This window comes from Ovis canadensis, chromosome 7, assembly GCF_042477335.2.
Source record: "Ovis canadensis isolate MfBH-ARS-UI-01 breed Bighorn chromosome 7, ARS-UI_OviCan_v2, whole genome shotgun sequence".
Taxonomy (NCBI): domain Eukaryota; kingdom Metazoa; phylum Chordata; class Mammalia; order Artiodactyla; family Bovidae; genus Ovis; species Ovis canadensis.
In genome coordinates this window covers 40,436,026-40,457,138 of record NC_091251.1, presented here as the reverse complement: position 1 = coordinate 40,457,138, position 21,113 = coordinate 40,436,026, and the positions used below count along the sequence as shown (strand labels likewise).

The window sequence follows — 21,113 nt, the reverse complement described above, 5'->3', positions numbered from 1 at the left end:
AACCCCCACTGGTTGCTGACACTCTGGAGCCTCAGAGTGAGATAGAAAATATGAGAGAGGCCTCTTATGCCGACAGGTCATTCTACCAACGATTGCTCTTGAGCTAATCTTTGGAAAGGGTCCGGATGGGCTGCCTGAGGCCCCATGGGGGCATGGAAACAGCCCTGGGATCCCAGAATGCAAATAGCACTGACTGGCTGAGCAGCTTTAGGCAAGTAAAGGTCTCCCAGGACTCACTTGCTCACAGTTATGAGTAGTAACTCTTGTCCTACTGACCTCACTAAAAATTTTTAATAAAGATATTAAAATAGTCAAAAACAATTGAAACCATAATGTTACAAAAAGGCAGGGGAGTGGTGCAGTCCCTTCTATTTTCTTCATTTCTGACCAACCTTAACTTCTACCAAAACCATCCCCCTCTGACCCCAGCTCTTGCATCATGGGGCAACCCATGGGGCTCCGCTTATTCCCTGAGAGGACATTGCTTATTCCATGAGAACGTACCTTCATGCTTCATGAGCAAGGTCTTTGCCTTCAGTCCCTACAGGATTAGTTTGAATGAAGAAAGGTGCAGTGGGCTCCTTTTCTTGTGAAATGTGTGAGAGTGCCTCTATAATTAGAATAAAACTGTCTGTAAAGGGACTTCAGCTAGCTATAGTTCCTTTATCTGAAACCTTAAGTGACTTTCAAAAAGCCTCTCAGTGGCCACACTGAATGTCACGAACTCCACGAACCTAGATGGTCATGCCAGTGTTCTCAGTGCTAATTTACTCTTAGTTTGCATCTAACTTGAGTAAGTCTGGCTCTCTCCCTTTCTAGCCCTTGATACTGAATGCATGGGTAACGGAGCAATAGCATCAACATCACCTGGGGGCTTGTTGGAAATGCAGTGGCAGGTCCATCCCTCATTTGTTGATCAGAGTCTACATTTTGACAGGATCCTCAAGTTATGCATATGTGTGTGCTAAAGCCAATTAGAAGACAAGACTTGCAGGACCTAGACCTACTATTTATTTATGCACTGCACTTTATTATGAAAAGGATTGAGGATGACTAGGATTAATAGCTTACAAAGAAGGAGAAGACAAAGAACTTTAAAAGCTCTAGCAGCTGGGACCACTTATTACAGTTGTATTGCTGTATACATTTTAATGCTCTGAGAACACACTGCTGCAGCATTGTAGAGTCACGGGTATTCCCAATAATAGTCCCAAACTATCAAGAAGAGGTAAGGACATATTCCGAATTTGCTGTTTATAGAAGCAAAAGGGCTTAACATTTATTTGGCAAAAATGAAATATTTTCTGTCTATTCTAGAGACATTTGTGGAGTGATATGGCCGTGATGGAAACATAAATAAAGCATCGTCACCAGATAGAGTTAATTGCCCGAAATAATTTAAAAGCTGTAGTGAAAGATCCCATGTTTAACCAATGGCATTATTTTCCCAAATAAAGGGACCTCTAGATTTTGGAAACTTCATGTGAAATGGAGCAGAACCCCCATGGTCCCTCCCACTACCCCACCCCCACCATGACCTCTGCCTGCCTTTTGTCTGTGGAAAACTTTAGTCAAGGGATAAGTTTAATCAGAGAAATGAGAACTTGCCGAAACAAAGGCAAACCATCAACGGAGACCAAATCATAATAATGTAGTCATTCAGCATAGCCAAGGACCTTTCTTTCTTTCTCAAGGGCTGTAGATAATATTCTGAGCCATATCCTGTGAGCTGTCTTATAGATACTACAACATCAGGTGGAGAAGTTAGCTACGTGATGACCAGACTGTACCCAGGACATGAGCTGCCACAATTCTAGGAACTGTCCTCAAAGAGACGGGAAATGGACCCTGGAACTAAAGGTTCACTGTCCTTGAAGCAATTGAGATGACACTCGTCAGAGCACCGAAGACCAATTTGAAGACGACTGTCAGATCAGAGAAGACTGTGCAGTTTCTGCATGTAGCCCCCTCCTTCTGTCTGTAAAAGCTCTTGCCCCACTAGTTGCCAGTTAGTGGGGAGTCGGCCTTTGGACAGATGTCCACCCCCACCCCCACCCCTGGTTGCCAGCATCTGAAGTGAAGCAAACTTCCTTTTCCACCAAGCTGGCATGTTTATTGGCTTTGGGGCAGTGAGCAGCCAGATCCCCCTCACCTCTCATAGTGCATGGACACTTGACTCCTCTCTCCCTTCTGCACTGTTTGAGATTTCTCTTATTTCTGCTCGTATTGTGACTGCTCCACCCCAATCTGTGTCACCGTTCCCCTGAGTCTCAGCAGTAGTGTGTTATTAAGCCTTCTTAACTTCCCTCCGGTCTACGTTTGTACAGTGGCCTTCAGAAAGATGCTTGAGTACACTGGATCTGGAGTAGAGGGCTGAGATTTTTTAAAATTCCATAAGTGATTCTGATGTGCACCCTTGGTGGGAAAGAGGTTTTTAAACTATTGATAAATTAATGCTCTACACAACATCCAATTATTATATCACTCTTCTTCCTATAAAGCTTTGGTTGCTGTTTGTTATTCTATCAGTTCATAATTTTCTGCCTGGTATTAGCTGTCTCTCCTTCTATTTAGCTCTTCCCTTCCAAGCAGTGCTCATCATTGATGCTCAAATATTCCTTGCTCTCACCTACCTCTGTGCCCTACATGTGGCTTTTCCTTCACCACCAATAAGGACGGATCCTGCCTTTCCTGCTTCAACTCAAATGTCACCTCTTCCATGGAAGCTTTCCTGGAAGGTTCCCTATTTCCTGAATTTCCACATCATTTAGAATACCATAATGAATTATATCAAGGAGTGTACCTTATCATATACCACTGGCTTGTTGTTTTAGTGCCGAACAACCAGCTAGAATGAAGAACTAAGTAGGGAGCAGGAATCCTGTCTTTCACATTTGTATTTTCTATGGCACAGAGCATAATCATTGGTATGTTGCTTCTTGCAGGCAATCCTTCACGTTGTAGATCTAGGTTAGATATTGCTTCTCTGCATACCTGTGACATCTCACTGTAACCCTGTCACATCATAACTCTGCATCTTAAATGTATTTCCTTTCTTTTTATTGAGGTATAGTTAATTTACACTATTGTGTTAGTTTCAAGTATACAGCAAAGTGATTCAGTTATATATATATATATACATATATATATATATTCACACACACTTTTTCAGATTCCTTTCTATTACAGGTTATTGCAAAATATTGAGTATGGTTTCTTGTGTTATAGAGTAGGTCCTTGTGGTTTACCTATCTTACATATTGTAGTGTGTATGTGTTAATCCAAAATTCCTAATTTTTCTCTCCCCTCCTCCTGCTCTCCCTTTTGGTAACTATTAGTTTGTTTTCCATGTGTGTGAGTCTATTTCTGTTTTGTAAATAAGTTCACTTGTATCATTAAATGTGTATTTCATTATGTATCCCTTACAAAACTGTGAACTCTGTAAGAGCAGGAGTCATATTTACCTGGTTCATCATTGACCCTCTAGTCCATGTCTTGATGGTCATATATACTCAAGAAATATTTTTTAAGCTGACTGAATAATAATTTTAAAATATGTTTCGTTTTTAGAGACAAATGGACCAGACAGCATCCTTGGCATCCTAACAGTTTGAATGACTTGGTTTCAGGTGCAAAATAGAGCAGCATAATCTAAACACTATACTGAACCAGTTAACTAGCATTTGATTGTATACTCAAGCATATAATTTTCTAGTTATTTTCTATATGTGGTTAGTTTTGTTGGCTGGCTTCCCTGATGGTTCAGGTGGTAAAGAATCTGCCTGCGAGATGTGGGAGACCTGGGTTTGATCCCTGGGTTGGGAAGATTTCTTGGACAAGGGAATGGCAATCAACTCTAGTATTCTTGCCTAGAGAATTCCATGGACAGAGGAGCCTGGCAGGCTATAGTCTATGGGGTCACAAAGAGTCAGACAAGCTGAACAACTAACACTTTCACTTTCTTATCTATAAAATTCAAGCTCTTGGAGAACAAAGGATAGCATTAAAAAATTTTTTTATTTTGTACTGTGGTATAGTCAATTAACAATGTTGCGATAGTTCCAGTTGAACAGCAAAGGGACTCAGCCATACATATATATGTATCCGTTTTTCCCTAAACTCCCCTCTACCCATCCAGGTGCAAAAGATAGAATTTTTTTTTTTTTTAATTTCCATCTAACTCCCATAGTTCCTCAGCGAGTATTTTTTGATTTGATGTAATTAAATGTAGTTTTAAAAGAGCCTGTGTTATATCTGCCTGGTGCTAAACATCTGTTGCTTCCTAACAAGTGTGCCATTCATTCTAATGGCACTGGTGCACAGAGGTAAACAGAGCCTTGGCAGGCCTTCCATAAAGGAAACTGTTTGCTTCTTTCATTAATTGCTAGTGGAGCATTAAGACATGCATCTCCCTGAAGCCAAGTTGGATAATTCCTGGCACTTAAGCCTAGGGTGCTTTCAAAAGTTGAGACATGTATTGACACACCAGAAGGCATGCCCTATAGCAATCACCAAGGTGGCTCTAATGCCAAGATGGTATAAAGCCTCAGATATATCAATACCAAGCATACAAGTCTGTCTCTCTAAACTTTTGTGGGTCTTGGGTTAACGTGAGATAATAAATGTGAATTTCTAGAATGTCTCTGAAGGCAGGCACCTCAGTATAAATTGGAAAAATCTTCAGAGAGATACAGAAAGTTTAAAAATAAAATGATCAAAGGTTCACCAAATAAAACAACAGAATGAAAGTGGCAATGCTAATAGCAGAAATATATGTCAAGATATGATTTGTCAATTGTTATTAATTTTGCCAGTTAATGACAATTAAAATGAAGAATTTATACTCTTGGACATAGCAATTAGCATAGCATCAAAATGCTATAGCAAAAACAATGAGAAATAAAAGATACTGACAGACACTTACTGGTAGTAATAGATTTCAACACAGCCATCAGATTATGATAGATAAAATATGAATAAGGACATAAAAGAATGTAATTAATAATGTTGGATAATTGGCTATATTTAGATATTTATGGGTTATATAAAAATACCTCTTAAATACTCACATGGAAAATTTATAAAAATAATACCTTTCTTTAAAAATCCAGAAATTTTGTGCACTACTCATTCAGTGAGCTATAATATAAATGTAAACAAAAAAAACCCAGTTACTTTATGGTATCCATATTTGGAAGCTAGAGGAATTTGGAATTAGAGGTACAATTATCCTTTTAAGAATTAAGACTCTACTCTTCCACTGCAGCGGGCCTGGGTTTGACCCCTGGTTGGGGAACTAAGATACCACAGGCTATGCTATGTGGTCAAAACAAAAAAACAAATCAAAAGAATAAGTGTTAATCAAGCACAGTAAATTAAGACAGAAAGATGCAATATGACTTCAAAGAAACAATGGTATTCCCAGGACACTGGGAGCTAGCCATGATCCTACTAAATATATTAATATTTCCAAAGGAAAAATATGTGTTGATCTAAATGGGAGCTGATTCAACCAACAAAGAGGGAGAAAAACAAGTGTCAGAGGTTTATGCCTTGGCACAACTTGTCCAGGGGAAAAGGGAGACTCACCTAGCTCGACTTAAGTTACATAACCCATTGGCAAGCCTTGTGAAGGTTTAAGTATGGTTACTTTATGCTGTGCTGCGGTTAGTCGCTTTAGTCGTGTCTGACTCTTTGTGACCCCCAGAAACTGCAACCTGCCAGGCTACCCTGTCCATGGGGATTCTCCAGGCAAGAATGCTGGAGTGGGTTGCGTGCCCTCCTCCAGGGCATCTTTCCCACCCAGGGTTCAATGCATCTTGCAGGTTGTGTCATTCCCTTCCTCTACTTTCATTCAACCCCTTGCCACCCCCATTCCCCTCTGGCAACTAGTAGTCTGCTCTCTGTATCTGAATCTGTTTCTATATTTTTTTCATTTGTTTTGTTTTTGAGATTTCATATATAGGTGAGAGCATATAGTATTTCACTTAGTTTAATACCCTCCAGGTCCATCCATGTTGTCATATGGCTGTGTAATATTCCACTGACTGACACTCTCTCTCTCTCTCTCTCTCTCTATATATATATATATGCACACATACACACACACACACATCTCCTTTATCCATTCATCTGTTGATTCATTCAGTTGCTTTCATATCCTGGCTATTGTAAATAATGTGGCAATGAATATTGGACTGCATATATCTTTTTGAATTAGTGTTTTAATTTTCTTTGGATAAATACCCAGGAGTTGAATTGCTTGATCACATGGCAGTTCTGTTTTTCATTTTTTCAGGAACCTCAACAGTGTTTTCACAATGGCTGTACCAAAGAGTTAATTTTAAAAATAGAAAACTGAAATATCTAAGTATTGATAGTACTTTTGTGAAGGGCCAATAGTTTTGTAAGTTTAGAAGATGAGAGGAGATCGTGAAGGGTAACAACAGCAAACCTACTTAAGTTTTAAAAACTTATGTTAGCAAACTATTACAAATATAATATCCAGAAGTCAGTCAGACAACATGGAAAGTGTTTGCAGGAAATATAATGCCCCAAGACTTGATACCTTTATTATGTAAAATGTTCTTGAACGTTGATAAGAGAAACACTAAAATTCCAAGAGCATAAACAGACAACTCACAGAAAAGAAATTAAATCGGGTAAATAAACATGGAAAAAAATCAACTGAGCTAGAAATCAAAGACATTCAAAATGAAACAGTACTTTTTCTAAAAGCCTTTAAAATTAGCAAAGAAAACATAAAACTTTATTTTTGTAAAACCCAATACTGGTTAAGATGTATAAATATAGAATTCTCAGATTTTGTTGATATTTTATAAATTGGTACCTCCTTTCTGGAAAACAGTTTGGCAATATAATATAAAGAGCCATAAAAATATTTATAGCATTTGACCCAGTAATTTGACTTCTGGGAATCTTTCCTGAGGAAAACTAATCCAAAATATGGAAAAAATTAAATGCCTAAAAGCAAATTGGGAAACACTAAACATCCCACAATGGGAGAATGATTAATCTGTTGTGGTAGAATCACTGGATTGAAGACTACATGGTCATTTATAATCATGGGGCTAGACACCGTGCAGCCACATGCTTTAACAGTAAATGAAAAAGGAACAAATGCATAGAAAAAGATGCACAGGGAAGAAAAGACTGAAATAAATGCACCCAATTTTAAGTGGTTGATCTAGAATGGGAGAAGGTCAAATATTTTTTTCTTCATCCCCTTTTATTGGTAATTGGTTGTCATTCAGCCTGTTCTTCTATCTGGATGCCAGTTGCACCCTTTTCTCTTCCCTGAACCCAGTGCCCAACTTGCAAAGCCCAGCCCTTCAGTGCCACTCAAGCTCCAACTTGTCCAAAAGCCCTCCCATCCTATCAGCCTAATGAAACCCTCCCTTTCCTCTGTTCCAAGCACTGTATTTTAACCTGTCCAGCATAGCACATACATGGTGTGCCCTGAATGGAAATGATATTTATGCAGTTTGTGCCTGTTTTCACAATGAAAATTTTAACCCCCTAAGGGCAGGAACTATTGTATTTCCTTTTCTCTCTCCACAGCATAGGACACAGTACTTTGCTTGTGTGGTGTGCCTGAATAAATAGTGGTTGAAATGAATGGCATTGCCCTGAAATGATCTACTTTTGATTTCCTGGCAGGTGGAGCTCATGAAGGTCTGCAACACTTGGGTCCCTTTGGCAACATCCCAAACATCGTAGCAGAGTTGACCGGTGACAACATTCCTAAGGACTTCAGTGAGGACCAGGGCTACCCAGACCCTCCAAACCCCTGTCCCATTGGAAAAACAGGTAGTGGGCATTAGTGGGCACGCTCCTGGGTTCCCATGAAAGGTAGGAGCTTTCGGAGGAAATTAAAAATGCTAACATTGGCTACATATGTTCAGAGAAATAGTATTTCTAGTCCCATGAGCCCCTATGTATTTATTTGTAGGTGGATTGGAAAGGGAAGTTGATTCTAGAACTCTTGGTGAGTTCTGGTGCTCAGATATACCTGCAGAGGACTCTCTTGCCAAGGCTTCATCTTCTCTCTCCCTCTTTGGGAATTGATGCTCTTTTCTGCATGTGCTTCATTTTTCAATAAAAGAGAGGGTTTTCTCTTTTTTTGCCTCTTTGATACAGTTGCTACTCACTTTGGAACTTGCTTCCTTTGTGGATGACCCATGTCCTTTTGTTTTCCTCACTTCTCTTGACAACTGACATTTCAACTATGTTGTAACCAGTGAGCATCTATCCTGAAATATTTCCTTGGGAGTTGGGAGGTGGCATGAGAGAGAGGGGACCCAGGAAAGTAAGTTGGTTAAGGAAGTAGGTTGAAACCTTCCTTGCTATTCATGTATTGCTCCCAACTTTCTACCCCCGAGTGCGAAAGAGGATGAACGGTGAGTGAGCTTCACTTATGCTGGACTTTGAGCAGCTTACTTTGCTGGTTCAGAGTAGTTTCTCTAGACAGAGGACTACCTGAATTCAAACCCCTGGTCAGGAGATGTGACCTCGAACAAGTGAATAAACTGCTTGCATCTCAGCTTCCTTATTAGCGAAATGGGGGTTATTGGGGAATTAAATGAAATTATCCATGTTAAGCACTTGGCATATCACCTCACGCAGAGTAAGGACTCATTAAATATCATCCAGACTGTAAATAGCTTTGCCACTAGTGAGCAACCAGAGTAGTCTTTTCCCTCCAGCCCAGTAATAATAATGTTAGTATTTATTGGGCTTCCCTGATGGCTCAGATGGTAAAGAATCTACCTGCAATGCAGGAGGCCCGGGTTCGATCCCTAGGTCGGGAAGATCCCTGGAGAAGGAAACAGCAGCCCACTCCAGTATTCTTGCCTGGAGAATTCCATGGACAGAGGAACCTGGTGGGCTACATGGGGTCGCAAACAGTCGGACACGACTGAATGACTAACACTACACTTAGTATTTATTATCCTTACTTTACATATAATGAACCTGAAGCTTCCGAAATAGCTTGCTCAAGGTTATTCATGTAACAAGTAGCTGAGCCAAGACTCAAACTTGGGTCTATCTGATTCAGGACCATGGACCTACCCACTAAGACATGTTGCCTTGCTCTGAAAATTCTAACAGTGTTGGTACCTCAGCTTTTCTTAAACACAATACAGGCTCTCTTTGAAAGAGGTTCCTTCTGAAAAATAGTCCTCTTTTCATTTACGGTGAGGTCTCTGTTTCCCATGGGGGACAGAGCCTCCATCCTGGGATGGGACAACCAAAATAGTTGGATGTGGCCAAGCCAGTGTGGGGATGTTGGCCCAGGACTGTAGGAAAATCTAAATGACTGCACAGAACCAGTGATTCAGCCACATTTCACTTGCTTGTGAGGCTTTGGATGAGCAGGAAGAAAGACCAGTTTAAAGTCTGAAGAAAATAAATAAATAAATAAATAAAAAGTCTGAAGAGTAACAGTCTCCGTGGGGATTTGGTTAAACTGATTCAATATCATATCGGACAATGGTTCTTAAAATGTAGTCCTGGCAGTATCAGTATTACCTAGAGACTTATTGGAAATGCAGATGTTCACCCCTATTCCAGAGCTATTGATTTAGAAACCCTGGGGGTAAAAAATAAAAAAGTAAAATGTTAGTTGCTTGCTGCTACTAAGTCACTTCAGTCATGTCCGACTCTGTGTGACCCCGTGAACTGTATGTAGCCCACCAGGCTCCTCTGTCCACTGAAACAGAAACCCTGGGGGTAGGATGCAGAAATCTGTATTCTAAGCTGCCTTCCCTGTGATTCTGGAGCATACTGAAGTCTGGAGACTGCTGTTAGAGGAGAATGGAGGGAGAGCCAGAGTTTGAGCCAACAGATCCGCTGTCTAGTCCTCATTACAGTGTGTCAGCTTACTTCCTTGGGCCTCAGTTTCTTCATCTGTAAAATGAAGAGATAGTCAGGGCCTTAAAAACGTTCAGTGTAGCCCTTGGTAATCCTTGAAACAAGTAATATGGAGATCTATGTAATCAAGCCCTAATCAGTAGCACTTAGGAGCTCTGAGATGGAGCAATCCTGGCTGGCTGATAGAGTTGGATAAAAACCCAGCTCCCAGGCCCTTTCTTGTCTGCCGTTATCTTCCCTTTTCCTCCCTGCCTTTTCATTAAGCTAGCATACTTCTCCCTCTTTGTTCTATCATAATCTGCATTCTAGAAAAAAAAAAACTCACTTGCTAAATTTAGCCATTATTTGTTAGAAATTGCTTGAGACATGCCTCATTGAGAATCATGACACCACATAGTCCAGCCATCCAAGAATATCCTTCACTTCCCTCCCTAAGCCACACTCACCTCTGAATCATGGCTCACTCAGCCTGATAGAGCAGCAAACAGAACTCACAGTCTGTCCTGATCCTCAGGGATGTGAATTCCAGGGAGTATTTTCAGGCTCCAGACACCTTCGGTTCCCAGAGCCACAGGCCTCTATCTCTGCATCTCAGTTCGGGCCCACTCAGAGGTACCTGAGAAACGATTAGGAAGAGGTTGTGAAGCTGCCATGAGCAGACTGCCTGACCTCTTTTGCTTTGCTCTCCCTTTCCTCCATGTTAATTGCTCTAGATGAAGAAAGCAGATAACCAGCTCAGTGAGAAGTGGGGAGCCATGTTAAAGTCACATTAGGGTTTTTTCCAAATGCTAGTGCTTTCCTCACCAGCTTCCTGCTGCTAAGGGCTGAGAGAGTGGATGCTGAAAGCTGCTGGTAGGCGTCGGAGCGGTCTCAAGAGACCAGACTACCTGCCTGATTGTGTTGGACCTCTTTTAGCAGTGACTTTGACGCTTCACTCTCCCTTTGAAAGGAAGTCTTTTCCATTTCCCTAGTTAGTAGTAGTATAGTTGCTAAGTCATGTCCGACTCTTGCAACCCTGTGGACTGTAGCCTGCTAGGCTCTTCTGTCCATGGGATTCTCCAGGCAAGAATGCTGGAGTGGGGTGCCGTTTTCATTTCCCTAGTCCTGCCCAAACCACCTTCCCAACCTCCCTGCCCCCCACCACTTTTAACGCTATTGTCTATAAAGCACATTAGAGACAGGAAACAAGACTCAGAGCACTGTGGCTTGTAATGACGGGGCTTAGGTAAAAGCAGCAGCCAGGACGGATAACCTTTTTCTGTGTTTGAATGGAAGACATGCTTTATTTCAAAGAGCATTGATAATATGAACTGTCATTTAAAGAGAAATGGTGAGAAGGGAACTAAGACACAGAGGAAACCTATTATGTGCCAGATGCTCTATATGATCATCTCTGTTCCCCATAGCTACTCTGAAAGGTAAGGATTTGATTATTCTCATCTCATAGGTGAATAAATGGACTTAGGCTAAGTTAACTCTCCCAAGGAACTAAACCCATCTATCACTCATGAGCTAAGATTTCAACCCTGAGCTCGGGTCTATCTTTCTGACTCCAGGCTTACCCAGTTACCACTACAACACACACCATCAAGTTCTGTCTAATAATTATTTTTCTTATATAAAGGACTTTCTCCAAGAAGCCAAAATCATTTCAAAAGAGCCACCCAAGAGAAAACAGAGCAAGTCATGTGAAATGGAAGTATATCAGTAAAGGAAATAATTGCTGTTATGGCAGACAAAAAATAACACTGGCTTAACGCAATAGAAGTTTATTTCTTATTTGTGTGAAGTCTTGCCAGAGGTGGGTGAGGGTGTTGTAGAGGTGGATGGTTCAGCAACCCAGACTGCCATCTTTCATCTTTGCACTTGACAGCCACAGTTGCCCTGGTCAGCAACATGTAGCAAGCAGATCAACAGATGCTGGGGGTGAGGGTGGGCCTGGGAGAGCAAGAGAGGGGGTCCTCCAGAGGGTTTTTATGGGCCAGGCTTGGAGGTGGAATACATCACTTCTGCCCACATTCCATCAGCACAAATCCAGGCATATGACTCCACCTGATTGCATAGCAAGGCTGGGAAATTAGCCATGTGCCGACGGGGAATGGGAAGTGGGTTTGGTGAGCAGCCAACCATTCTCTGACATGGGTAGGAGAGGAATGGGAATCTGGGATGAGCAAATCCCAGAAGGATATTGATTTAGAATGACTGATGTGAATACATTCTGACCTTTGGATGTCTAGTTGTTTTTAATAAATTAACTCTTAGAATAACAATAGATACTTGGCTGTTCCTCAAAAACCTTTTGTTGTTTGCAGTAGATGATGGATGTCTAGAAAACACTCCTGACACAGCAGAGTTCAGTCGAGAATTCCAGTTACACCAGCACCTTTTTGATCCAGAACATGACTATCCAGGCTTGGGCAAGTGGGTAAGTCCAATCTTAATTGCTAGTAAGTTGTATACTCTGGTACTCTGAAGGTACTGATGGCAGAGAGAAACAATATGGGTGGGGAGAGAGAAGGAAAATTGTTTAGACTCTGATTTTTTTTTCCAAAAATCTCTAGTTGAGAGGGACTTTTAATTCCAAACCACACTCACCGCCTAGAGCACAATATACCAACCCATTTGAAGAGTCAGTGACCTGAACCAATCTCATCAGCTCTAATCTCAAGAGGGTTCTACTGTGGTCTGTTCCATAGGCTGTGTCATAACACGTCCGAAAATCTCATCAGTGTTTCATGCACCTCTTACAGGAAGTATATGAAATTTCTGTTTTGAAAAAAAAGGATACTAAGAAAATTTGCAGGTTTTTTCCCTAGACTGAGGGAAGTGATCTCTGCAGAACTAAGGGAAAACCATGCCAGAATTTGAGAAACAGACACGCAATTCTGCTTTATGGAAAAAGAAGAAAAATTCCACAATATGCAGCAGTGAACTTGCCATCAATGGCAAGAATCTATAACTGCCAGTTAAGGAAATTGTTTATACGCACTTGGAAAGAGAAAGCATGACCATTTGGCATAGGTTTGCTAAAAACAAGTTTTGTCGATCTAATCGTATCCTTCCACTTGCCAGCATTATTCATTTACTTGCCAGCTTGATGAGGGAAATGAAGTGAGCATGGTGCGTTTGGACTTTAGCAAAGTATTTGATGAGCTCTTTCATGATATTCTGTTGGAAGAGGTGGAGAGATACAACCTAGGCAGGAAAACATCACCGAAAGGGAGCTTATTAAAGAGTCCATGTCGAGAGGGAGAGCAGTTTCACATGTATCCTATGTGTCTTAGCGATATCCCACTACACATTTTTATAAATGTTTGTAATAAAAGCTATAGAGCATATGCTTATCAGATTCTCAAAGAAAGACACAGAGTTGGAAGGGAGAGCATTGAATGACAGAGTTGGGATTCGAGAAGATCCCAACTGGCTGGAATAATGGATCGAACAAGATCACAGTGGAATGCAGATAGACCTATTTTCCTGTGGTTTGGATGATGTAATCAAATGCAGAAGCCACGTGAGCAAAGTGGAAAACTACTAAGGAGGGTTAGTTCACGTGTACAGAGGCGGCCAGTGCGCCGTAGGAGGAGTGAGTGAATGAGGAATGAGCAGATACTCCTAACTGCCCAGGCCTATCTAAAGCTATAGGTCTCCATCACTGGCAGCCAACTTCCTACCTGTTTTACTGGGAATACTGTGGTCTCAGAACTAAACTCTCTCTCTTCATTTTTACATTGTTTTAGAGAGAGAGAGGTCCCTCCTCATTAATGACCACTTCCATTTTTTCCATCATCCAAGCACTGAGTTTGATTCCCTCTCCAGTCAACGTGCACATTTCCTGTCTTAAAATGACAAAGCAACAATGCCCTCTAAGTTAATTTTGCTCCCTCCACTATGCATTATTCTATTTCTCCTCTTTCTTATAAGCAGTGATGTTAGGGAGAATTTGCAGAGCCATCTGAAAGCCTGCTAGCAGAGTTTAAACATGTGGAATTACATAGGTAACCATCTATAGGTTCTTGAATAGGAGGCTAAAATCATGAAAGTGTTCTATAAAAGTTATTCTGGAGACATATGGAAGGAAGAGATATAGAGAGAAGAAACTAAAGGTGGGGGAAAAAATGGAGATAATTCTAGTTATGAAGGCTGTGAACACAGAGAATTTACGTGAATCTCACTAAAGCAATAAGAATCCAAAACATTTCAAAGGGAACTAGGGGACTGACCAGATTTGGTGTATGGCATAAACGTAGCATGAGAAGGTGAAAAGAGCTGTGTCAGGTTTGTAAGAAATGGATGGTATGAACGTTTCCTCTGAGGAAGTTTTTTTAAAAATAAAGAAAGAAGAGAGGGAAGTAGGAGGGAAAGAAAGGAGCAGAGGAAGAGTAGGAAAGAGTAGGTCATAGGGGAGCATTAGGAAGGAATCTACAAGAGATGGGCGGAAGTGCCACCTAACAGAAGCAAGGGCCTGGACAGAGCCTGCTGTGTTCCAGGCGCTTGTTGGGTGCTCGATATACAATAGTCATTGACATGCTATTGGTCTCAAGGAGCTAACCAACTTGGGATAAATTGCATGAAAATAAAATGAACCCACCTCAGCATGGTTCAGCTTCCTGATCAAGCTCTACCAGGTGCAGTTACTGGGGGAGATGGAAGAGAGTAGGCAAGGAAGACCCAGGGCTGAGGACTCACATGGCCAATTGTACAGTAACCACTGAGGATGCCGAAGGAGCTAGTCTGGAAATGAGGGGAAGGTGCGAGGGAAAGGTGCGAGGGGAAGATGGAGCCCAGTCTCAGTGAGGATGTGAGAGAGATGGAAACTTCCCTCTTGTCAACTTTCCTCCCCTCTTCTTGAAAATCTCTACAGATTTCTCTCATCGTGTGCCACTCCCAGCACTCCACTATGAAGTCAGCTACCATCTCATTGTTTTTGCCTCTTTTCAATACTGATTTCTTTCCTTTGAGTCACTGCCATTCACTGTCTACATTAGAGCTAAAGACTAGAAGTTTAGGACTATTACAGATCAATGACCAGGAACAATGTTTACACACCTTCCTCATCTGTAATTATGTGTCTGTTTAAACTTGTTTCCTTCATTTATTTTCTCATTACCACCTAGCAGTCAAGCATGAGTTCCACTTCATGTGGAAGTGTGAATTGAGTATGTCTTGCTTTTCTAAGCTGGGGTCCCCCAGCTTTCCTTAACGTTCATAAAGAATGATGGTCTCAAGTTCCACTGTCCTTTAAATTAGCAAAGGGATCATCTTTCACAAGAGAGCTACACACAAGATCCTGATTCCTTTTTTTTTTTTTTTTTGCTGGTAATGTTTCCCTGTGTTTGAGCTGAGCTGGAGCTCAGCTGAGTCTTGAGTAGTGATTCACATAAATATCAGCGTCTGTCTAATTTCCTGCATTTCTCTCTCTTTGTTAATGCATCAAGATACATTTATTAAATGCACATCATATACCTTCCAGGCCCTGCATTAGGTGTTCAGTTCAGTCGCTCAGTCATGTCTGACACAAAGATGATAATAGCCATTGTGTTTTATAAGACAGTAAATAGTCATATTTGTTGAGCACGTACTGTGTGCCAGACAGTGCCAAATACTTTATGTGAATTATTTCATTCAATCTGCCCTTCCCTATCATGCTCATTTTACAGATGAGAAAATACAGGCTTAGAGACTTCCCTGGTGGCTCAGATGGTAAAGCTTCTGCCTACAATGCGGGAGACCCAGGTGCAATCCCTGGGTTGGGAAGATCTCCTGGAGAAGGAAATGGCAACCCACTCCAGTATTCTTGCCTGGAAAATCCCATGGACAGAGGAGCCCGGTAGGCTACAGTCTATGGGGTTGCAAAGAGTCGGGCACGACTGAAGCGACTAAGCAAGGATGCATGAAGAGGGAGTTTAAAAGGTCTGCCCAACCCCACGGAGCTGATCATTGACAGAACTGGGATTTGAACCAGAACATTGGACTCTAAGAGTTCCCTAAAAACTGGATAAATCCCTTTTCTTTCCATGGCTCAGCACTCACAGTGCGTCCTGTACAGTGGTTCTGTCGAGTCTTGTCTACAACTGGTTGTCCTTCAGATGATATGTCACCTGGAGCTGCCGTAGACAAAGGCTGGCTACCATAGATGTCAGCCAAGCCCTCCTTCACACATCCGTTACCGAGTGTTACTCACTTAGGAAGAAGTTGTCTTGAAAAGCAAATGTTTCTCCTTTCCAAGTGCTTTTCACATCTTTTCACCAGCAGCTTGGGTGACTAGAGGCTCCTGCTTAACCGGATGCAGCTGTGCTGGGCCTTGAACCTGAGCCGTGGGAGAAATGAGACACAGGACCCTCTGCCTTTCTTTGTCTTTCACGCCCTTGTTGTGTCTGAAGAGTCAGATGCTCTTCACTTTGGGTTTCTCTCATGTTTCCATGTCATTAGTCATGAGCTATGCCTTTCTGATATGGTCTTCTTAGTATTCCCCTTGGGAAATGCCTGGAGCCAGTTTATCCCAGAATTGGTGGTGACTTGGGCAAAGTGGTATCTGCCAGATTTCTCCAGTGTAAAGTTACTATTTTTCCCTTTGAAATTAATAATTAATCTGTGGGGATTTACTTCAAGACTGTATAAATATTCTGTCCCCATTAAACTTTCAACTAACAATTTTAGTATCCGCTGATGGCACTCACCAGAATAATGATAACTATAGTAGTTTTAAAATGGTGATTTATTTTAAAATGTTACTATTCTTTCGGCATTTCTTGGTTGGCATTCTATTCTAAGCAAGAGTTTCCCCTGTTCCCCATTTTTTTTTTAAATTTTTATCAGTATAGATTCATTGTTTCCTATTATTATTTGTTTTGCTGTTCAAACTGTCCTAGATTTAGCCAGTGGGAGTCTCTGCAGGCTGGCTTTTCTTTCCTTTCCCCATGTCTCATCACTTTTTGAGTACTTCCTTACTTTCTGGCCCAATTAGATATCCCAACTTCATTCATCCTTGTACTTTCCCTACCCTAGCTCTGGAATCAGACATTTCTCCAAGAAGCCTCCCTGGTTCCATTTAGGAATGGAATTTGAAACCAAGATCTAGGCAGTCATCCAAAATCTTGATGGCACAATGGAAAGCCCTCTTTGTGAACTCAGACCTGCTGCTCACATGGAAAACAGGCTCACTGCTCCCCCTCCCCACCCTATCTACAGGGAATGGGTGTCAGGAGAGGGGCTGGTCTCTTCTCATTGGCTTTGTGTACTTCTTTCACCCACAGGAGACCTGTCAATCCCTGCCTTCAAATCCATACAATAGCAGGGTTAATCAGGAATGCCAAGGTCACTGGCAGGCAGGGGTGGGAAGGCATCTGGCTCATCCTCACCTGCACTCTTAGGGAAATACAGGGACCATCTTTGAGAGGAAGGCTTGCAGTACCTTTCCTTTTCTCTTTGAATGAAGGCTCTTATGAGTATAACTCTGGCCTTCTAAAGGGGAGTAACTAAGATGCTACTGTCTTTACCCTGCTGGTGGCACAGTGGACCTCGACCATGGCTGACTGGCTGTCCCACCCCATGATACTAGCTCGAGGGTCCCTGTGCCCTCCCTCCCGCTCAGGCAACTCATCCCAGTGATGCGCAGAAGCCTCTTTCCTGGCCCCCTATCTCCCAACCCCTGTCCCCAGCTTTGGCATGAATTCCTAGGACTTTCTCTTTCACCAGGAATTGTTCCATCTACAGAAAGGTAAGCACAGACAGCAGGAATGAACCTCACAGCAATACCCTCATTCCTCGAGTGAATGATCTGCACTTTTCTCCCTTCTGAGATGAAACTCATCAGTGCTCCAAGCAAGCATGAGATTCAGGCTGCGGCCAGGACCGATCTTTGGAGCTGTGGAGGCTCCTTGACGCTCTGGCACGGCCTCCGTGCATAGTTGAGGTTGGGCAAGAGATACACATTGTAAATTGTGGATGGAGTAGATTTTAATGAACATGAAAACTATGACCTCGTTCTTGGTATTTGTCATTTTCATTTCCAAATCTACCATGAAAAAAAAAAAGAACTTGATATCCAAACACCCCAGAAGATACAAGGGTTGTATAAACTTGTTCCTTACCAGAACTCTGTCATCTTCTTCTTTTAAAAAATCAATGTCAGGGTATTTTAGAGTAAGATGAATCGCCTCTTTTATATATTATCTCCCTTCTGATGAAGAAAAAATTTTTTTTAAGTAAACAACTTGAGAAAGCCCCCAATTCCTTATTTCCCATTCTCTCTTCAGGTTAAGTGTCCTGTCTCTTATAATCCCAATAGAAGGGAAATATATTCAACATGCACATGACATTCTAGAGCTCATTTAAATCCACTATGTGTTTGGAATCCAGAAATATGTGGAAACACTTATACAAACTGTGGTAACAGAGCCTGTCTTGCACCCCTCTCAACAACATAGCTTTTCTTCTGCCAAGAAGATTTTTGGCAGTTTTTAAAAGGTTCACTCTATTAAAAATGTTATAGACCAAATGGTTTTCCAATTGTCTTGACTGGGGGCACTGACTCAAGCCACACGAGGAAGGGTTGCAGAAGTCGGATGTCTCATTTATTTACATAGAGGACTGTTGCTAATAGTCAGACACTCCTCTAGAGAACAGTTTATGTGTACAGCTCATAAAAAGGGAGTTAGACACTAAAGTAAAATAAGATAAAATTGTTTGTTTTAAACAAAGGCTGTTCAAAGTGAGGAGATGGGTCTCCAGTGCCCCTTGTGTGTTAGAATGTCGTATTTTCTGATTTATATGATTGTTGATGACATGGGTGTGCCTTGGGGCATCACAGAGAACTTCACTAAAAGCTGCACAACACCGGCTTTTCTCTTGTGGTCTCTTTCTGACACGACACTCCTTTCATCTGGTTTTGTTTCTAAAATATGTGTATGCAAATATCCAGGGGGCCACACCAAGGATATAATAGCCATTGGCCAAACGTGACCCATACTTCTGCATTTGTTTTCTTTTCTCTCGACTCCAGAACAAGAAGCTCCTTTATGAGAAGATGAAGGGAGGACAGAGACGCAAGCGGAGGGTAACGTCTGACTGGCTGTGAGGCTGGGGGATGTCTAGAGCTTTCTGAGTGGGGCAGTTGACAGGCTGTTCCCCTCGGGCGGTAACAGAAAGTAGCAGAGTCCTTTCACGTACAGTCCTGCATGGGGGCGAGGGTGAACAGTGGTCCCTAGTGATAACTGTGCCTAGAAAGTCTGCCCTTGGTTTCTGTGATGTCTTCTCCAGGCTCTAGCATGTAATTTCTAGGGGCACACCAAGTTCTTTTTAAATCTTGTTCATCTGTATCGGAGTATAGCTGTTACTGTACAATGTTGTGATAGTGTCAGGTAGACACCAGAGGGACTCAGCCATACATATACATGTATCCATTCTGCCCAAAACTCCCCTCCCATCCAGGCTGCCACATAACACTGAGCAGAGTGCTCAGTGCTATACAGTGAGTCCTTTGGTTATTCATCTGGCACAGTAAGTTTTGTGGCAAATCCACCACCATCATTGCACTCACAAAAAGTCAATTGCATCCCACCCGTGGGTGTGGATAGGGATGTGGGGAGTACAGGAGTGATATGTCCTTCCTCAAAGGATCTATAGGCCACTGGAGGAAACGGCCCACAAATCCATCCGCATCAATTACATAAAAACTCAAACCAAGAACCAGGAAGTGTTGAACCGCCTGCCCCAGGCAATAATTTTGAAGAAATGTCGGGGCAAAAGAGGACATGAACAAATCTCATTCCTTCTGCATGCTTTTTTTTCTTGGTCCAGCCAGACTGATGTAAAAATCCAGTAGGTCCATTTTATTTGTTTACTCACCGGAATTTGCAGGGTTAGTTCTTCACCATCCCAGGGCTGCCCGAGGTGCTGTTCATTTAGCCACTACAGTGATTCCTCTTGTAAAGCTGATGTCACTTGACTTTGGGCTTCCAGTGTATTTGATGGTGTTGAGACTGAACAAGTGGCCGGTGGTTGGTGCCTTTTTAGACAAAAGTGCCAGGCCACCTGCCATTTAAAAGCAAAATTTTGGCAGCACTGAACAGCATGTGGGATCTTAGTTCCCCCACCAGGCATTGAACCTGTGCCCCTCCCATAACCCGCTTCTGCCTACAACATTGGCAGCATGGAGTCTCAATCTCTGGATCACCAGCAAAGTCCCACTTGCTTTTTTTTTTTTTTTTTAAATCAGATTTTAAAAGTTAAAGTCTGCTTGTTCCATAATAAAATGCTGCCAGATAGTAACCATCTTAGTTAAAATATACAAACCAAACTGTACATGCAAGGCCACTGACTATTTATTTAGACTAGGAAGTACCTGGATCCTGGCAAAATTGGCGAGTTTGGACAGTGGTCATTGAGGCCTTTCTGAATAGTTTTGCCAGATCTAGTCAGAATGCTTGAAGAGGTGTAGGTTTTCCAGACTCAGCATTAATTCCTCAGGCCCCCAAAATGAAAAGTTCCAAGTCCCTGTGCTGCCTGGCAAAATACAGAAGACCCATGGCCAGTTCTCTATTCAAGAAGCAAAGTTTTGCTTTGGAAACAGATGTTCAGGGAGTTAATGGGGTTATTCAGAGATTTTTCTTAGATGATTACAGTTTCCATTGGTAGATGGTGGCAGGGAAGGTCTGAAGGGTGTAATGTGATCTTGAGAGAACATCAAGAAATTCCGTCCCAGGAGTTCAGAATACACATAATTTACCAGTAAGATGGCTTGAATGTCTCCCCATGGTGCAATAAGGACATTTCCAAATAAGAACAGTGACCATACTGAAATGGGTGTCTTAGCATGAAGCTTTAATTGTCTCTGCTGCCTGGCTCACTATTCCTCCTGCGCTGCCTTGGTTAATGACTGCAGGTCATGATTTAGGTCATTTTTGTATGAGACCAGTGATGACCAAAACTCAGTTTGGCTAGCACACATGTTATAAAGGATTTTATTTTGGCTTCATGTTACTCCACATAGGAAAGCCTGAGAATTTATGAAAATAGGGTCGCTTTGACCCAGGGGTATCAAGTTCTTCCTATTCTCAGACATCTACAAAGATCCGTGCTCATGCCATAAACCAGGGGCCTCTCAGGTCTGGAGGAGAAACAGAACTTACCTCCCCTGTCATCAGACCTCAGATTATGTTCCCATCTTGATTGATGACTTTGACCGCTCCCTCCAGTATACAAATCAATATGAAGAA

General features: G+C 41.9%; 1 protein-coding gene across 4 annotated transcripts in view; it reads left to right on the top strand.

Annotated features, from left to right (window-relative positions):
- Positions 1 to 21,113, top strand: part of SCG5 (secretogranin V) — a 55,296-nt gene that overhangs the window by 30,192 nt on the left and 3,991 nt on the right. Inside the window, exons 3-5 of one of the 4 annotated variants that reach the window (XM_069597786.1) lie at positions 7,681 to 7,830; positions 12,210 to 12,319; positions 18,899 to 18,952. In XM_069597786.1, coding sequence (XP_069453887.1) covers positions 7,681 to 7,830; positions 12,210 to 12,319; positions 18,899 to 18,952 — 314 coding nt within the window. Of the gene's footprint in view, positions 1 to 7,680; positions 7,831 to 12,206; positions 12,320 to 18,898; positions 18,953 to 21,113 lie in introns of all 4 variants that reach the window. The other 3 variants (XM_069597785.1, XM_069597788.1, XM_069597787.1) reach the window with 3 other exon arrangements.